The sequence below is a fragment of the Nanorana parkeri genome, unplaced genomic scaffold (assembly GCF_000935625.1).
Source record: "Nanorana parkeri isolate BGI_ZX_2015 unplaced genomic scaffold, ASM93562v1 scaffold1401, whole genome shotgun sequence".
In the NCBI taxonomy this organism is placed as follows: domain Eukaryota; kingdom Metazoa; phylum Chordata; class Amphibia; order Anura; family Dicroglossidae; genus Nanorana; species Nanorana parkeri.
This window is the reverse complement of record NW_017307669.1, coordinates 301,587-306,232: the sequence shown is the minus strand read 5'-3', so window position 1 is coordinate 306,232 and position 4,646 is coordinate 301,587. Positions and strand designations below refer to the sequence as shown.

At 41.7% G+C, this 4,646-nt stretch overlaps 1 protein-coding gene across 1 annotated transcript in view; it reads right to left on the bottom strand.

Moving 5' to 3' along the window:
• The window catches only part of PTPN22 (protein tyrosine phosphatase, non-receptor type 22), a 100,895-nt gene that overhangs the window by 50,604 nt on the left and 45,645 nt on the right, over positions 1–4,646 (bottom strand). Inside the window, exons 2-3 of the mRNA XM_018569803.1 lie at positions 2,965–3,073; positions 543–619 (exon numbers count right to left, since the gene is read on the bottom strand). Coding sequence (XP_018425305.1) covers positions 543–619; positions 2,965–3,073 — 186 coding nt within the window. The remainder of the gene's footprint in view (positions 1–542; positions 620–2,964; positions 3,074–4,646) is intronic.

Genomic DNA, 4,646 nt, shown 5'->3' with positions numbered 1-4,646 from the left:
AGGTTTCCCCCCCCCCCCCTTCAATCAAGAATTACTTGTCAGTCCTGGACCATATTAGTCTGGAACTGACCTGAGTGTAGTTCATGTATTCATTTACAGGTATTTATACAGTACCAACAATTTGCACAGTGCATTACATACTGCACATTAACATCAGTCCCTGCCCCCAAGGAGCTTACAATCAAAGGTCTCTATCTCACATGCATAAATACAGGGCCAATTTAGACAGGAGCCAATTAACATACCAGCATGTCTTTGGAGTATGGGAGGAAACCCACACAAGCACAGGGAGAACATGCAAACTCCTTGCAGATAGTGATCTGACTGGGACCAGGGACCCCCAGTGCTGCACGGCCAAAGTGCTGGACACTAAGCCCCGGTTCCTTAGACAAGCAGGCGTTTTCTTTGTTTTATGATATAGGCTTGTTCTACAAATCCCTCCTGCATTGAAGCTGTGTTTTTTTCTGGGATTGTTCTTCCATATATGTATATTACATACATATCATCCATAGGTATATTGAAATATATATTGTAATAAGTACCTTGATAAAATTAGCATTGATAAAATCTGTATCTTCATCAGATGTTATCAGAGAGAGTTTCACACGACTATGGTCAACTGGAATACAAAAATAGGCAGAGATATGTGAGCAGAACGTGCCAGAACATTTGCTTTCATTTCACAGTGCTGGTTTTTGGTGCATGATGCATGTCTTGAAAATAATATACAGCAAATATATAACATTTGTATAGAATATGTGCCTCGTTTGTGTCAGATACTTGGCGTATGTATGTAACAAATACCTAATAACATTTCTTTGTCAATTATGGATGTCCCTCCATAAAGAACAAAGGACAAAAATACATTTTCAAAGCCACTGACATTAGGAGTCATTGGGATCTTGACCTTGTACACTGCACCAGATTTGTACAGAAAAAAAGTACATAAACTGAATTTTAAAGCATAGGTAAAGCCAAATCTTAGAGTAGCGAAAGGTTATACAACCCCTGTCAGGTAATTTTTGGTTGCCGGTGTCCTGCTGGGGAGATTTCCCATCACTTCCCGTGCAGGAAACAGGAAAAAGTGAAGGAAATTCATATCTTAGAGATTTGTGATCAGAACAGGTGTCCCAATTTGAGGACTTTCTAGACAGAAAGTCCTCAAATTGGGGCACCTGTTCTGATTGACAATAGTCACCATGAGAAATAGAGGGATGAATCTCCCCAATGGGGACACAGGCTACAATTAAAATTGACAAGGATTTAAACCTCCCCTTCAGTATTCAAGAATAAAATGCCTGAGGTCTGCAGGGCATTGGTGCTGCTGGCATGAGGTCTGCAGGGCATTGGTGCTGCTGGCTTGAGGTCTGCAGGGCATTGGTGCTGCTGGCCTGAGGTCTGCAGGGCATTGGTGCTGCTGGCCTGAGGTCTGCAGGGCATTGGTGCTGCTGGCCTGAGGTCTGCAGGGCATTGGTGCTGCTGGCCTGAGGCCTGTGGGGCATTGGTGCTGCTGCTCTGAGGTGTGCAAAGCATTGGTGCTGCTGGCCTGAGGTCTGCAGGGCATTGGTGCTGCTGGCCTGAGGTCTGCAGGGCATTGGTGCTGCTGGCCTGAGGTCTGCAGGGCATTGGTGCTGCTGGCCTGAGGTCTGCAGGGCATTGGTGCTGCTGGCCTGAGGTCTGCAGGGCATTGGTGCTGCTGGCCTGAGGTCTGCAGGGCATTGGTGATGATGGCCTGAAGTCTGCAGGGCACTGGTGGTGCTCTGAGATCTGGCATTCAAAGTATGCATTGGTGCTGGTCTGAGGTCAGCTGACAGTAACATCCTACAGGCCAGAGATAGCACAACTGAACCATGAAATAAAGACACAGGGATCACACTAAAAAAGTCCACTTTACTTTTCAGCACATGTAAATATGAACATGTTTTGTGTGTGCACCAGTTATTAAATGTTTTCCCTTATAGTTGTGCTGCTACTGGCGGAGTAAACACATTAAAATAATTAGTGAGTTTAACTTACTATTGGCAGTACAGCTAGGAGTGAAAAAAATTAACTGCAACTAACACTACAGCGTGCTATTGTTCACTGGCACTCGGTTGTCTCATGGTTTCAAAAATGGCACTTGGTGTGTAAAAAGTTGCTGACACCTGATATAGAGGGTTGTATATATGAATATAACATGTATGCATTGCAGTGATCCAGCTTTAAAGTGACACTAAATTTGGGAGTGAAGTCTTAAAAATGCATTCAAGTATCTCAACTATTAACAAAAATGTATCTTATTTATGTATCACTCAACAATAGATCCTCAAATCATCTCTGAATTGGTGCTGACACTGTCCTTCCTTCTGGAGGGTGGCTACTTTTGTTCCCCATGGTCCCTGTGTGTGTTGTGTGCTACAAGCTCACTCCTGTGATGGACTACAATCTTATTACAAATTAGGAAAATGAAACATGGGATTATAGTTCATGCATTTTTAAGATTTAACTCTTGAGTTTAGCATCATGACCTACAATTAATGGTAAGTCAGCAGAAAGATGCATACAGCAGTCTTAATCAATGCAAGATTCATGAAAAGGTCACCATAATTAAGCATGCTGATAATTGTGGCATGGTTACAGCTGAAAGAAGTTAACATTGAAATCCACCATTTGCTTGAAAGCCATTCATGCAGTAACAGTGGGACCTTCTCTGGCAATCTGTTACCAAGTTTTCCCACGACTGGAAGTGGCAATTACAGATTTCTCCTACAGCACCACCTGTTGATGAAACTGGGTGATGTAAGAATTGTTGCATGTCAATACACTGAGCAACAGCAGGATAGATGTAGAAATTTTCCATTTCCATTTTTTTTTAAATTTATCTCAAGATTTTATAAAATTAAAATTGTAAAGTCAAAACAAAACCAACATGTATGTCATTTTAAATAATAATGTTTTTTGATGTGACAGGGTTCTTCCACTCACATGGAAGGATGTCTTTATAGCGATTCTTCTTGAAGTTCTCAGCACTTTCCGCAGCCTTGGTGGTATAATTGCTATCTGACTTGTGCTTTGCAGATTGTCTTTTCAGATTCTGTTGTAAAGTAAAAACATTGTTAGCTATGTCGTGACATTGCAATAGATATGCATAGCTCCAGATTAATGAAATTAATTAAGTTGAGGTTTTGTTTTAAAAGGAGGCATTGATGAAATACTTCCAGTCATCTCATTACATTTCAGCATTTAATTAGCAGTTATCTGCAGTTATTGAAATATTCTTAAAGCGTGATGCTCTTTTCTTTTACTATATCTATATTGACAGTACTGCTAATGCAAAAGAACAAGGTAAATGCAGAGTTGGCTATTAAAGAACTGTGTTTTGGTTTTTCTAGGGTAGACCTACTTAGTTATTTAATTATGAAATGGATATATATCGATCTATATATATACACAAACTGAGTGGCCAGATTATTATGACCACCTGACGTTTGTAGGCAAATTAGCTATAATTTTGCGCTGAAGTTGCTAGAGGGCCAGACCATTATAAATAGGGAAGCAGGTTGTTTACCACGACAGTAGAAGTGATTTCTTTTCTGGAGATATGGGTAAATAACGCAATTTAACAGCCTTTGAACGTGGGATGATTGTTGGCGCTCAGAGCCATGGAGCGAGTATCAGCAAAACAGCAGAATTTGTTAAATGTTCAAGAGCAGCTGTTTAAAGACTCGACTGTCAGCCAAAAATCTGGGTCTGAACGTGCAAATTGTGGCTGTCAGCGACTAGTCAATGTTAGGGCAGAATGGAGAGTGGCAAGACTGGTACAAGACAACAGAAGGGCAACAGTGCATCAAATTACTGCAGATCTTAATCAGGGTCCCTCTCAAATGATCTCTGAACGCACTGTTCGCCGTACACTGCATCGTATGGGATATGGAACCCGAAGGCCTGTTCGAACACCTTTGCTGTCTGCAGTTAACAAGATAAAACGTCTCCAATCCGCACAGGAACATAAGGATTGGACAGTCGAGCATTGGAAAAAAGTCATGTGGTCCGATGAATCAATTGAGCATTTGTGGGACGAAGTTGAAAGAGCCATCAGGCAGCTGGTTCCACAACCATCAAATCTCACAGAGCTGGACAGTGCTATTCATCAGGCATGGTGTCAGATTCCTCGCATCACCTTTCAACATCTCGTGGAGTCAATGCCAAGAAGAATCGCCGCAGTATTGAAGGCAAAAGGTGGCCCAACGAAGTACTCATGGGGTGGTCATAATAATCTGGCCACTCAGTGTATATATATACTGATGGTTTGTCCACATCATATTTAATTCTGCTGACACCTTAAAACTCCAATTTTTCTACTGCTTAGAAATCTTTTTTAAAACACGTGTTGTTGCAATGTATTGCATTATATTATTGACTGTTTATTTGTGCTCTTGGCATGTTCCCTTGTTTCTTCTCCTTTTTTGTGCCAGTCAGTACGGTTCCTAGCTAAACACTCCCTGCTCCCTTATGCTTGTCCAGTTTGATTTCCCTTTCATCAGAGAGATAGGGCTTAGAAAAAAAGACTGAAAAAAAAAGGGACCACAACCCGAACAAAGGGAAATATACACCTCTCCCAGGACCCATCTTCTGGCATCCTGTACATACCCCCCCCCCCCCCCCCT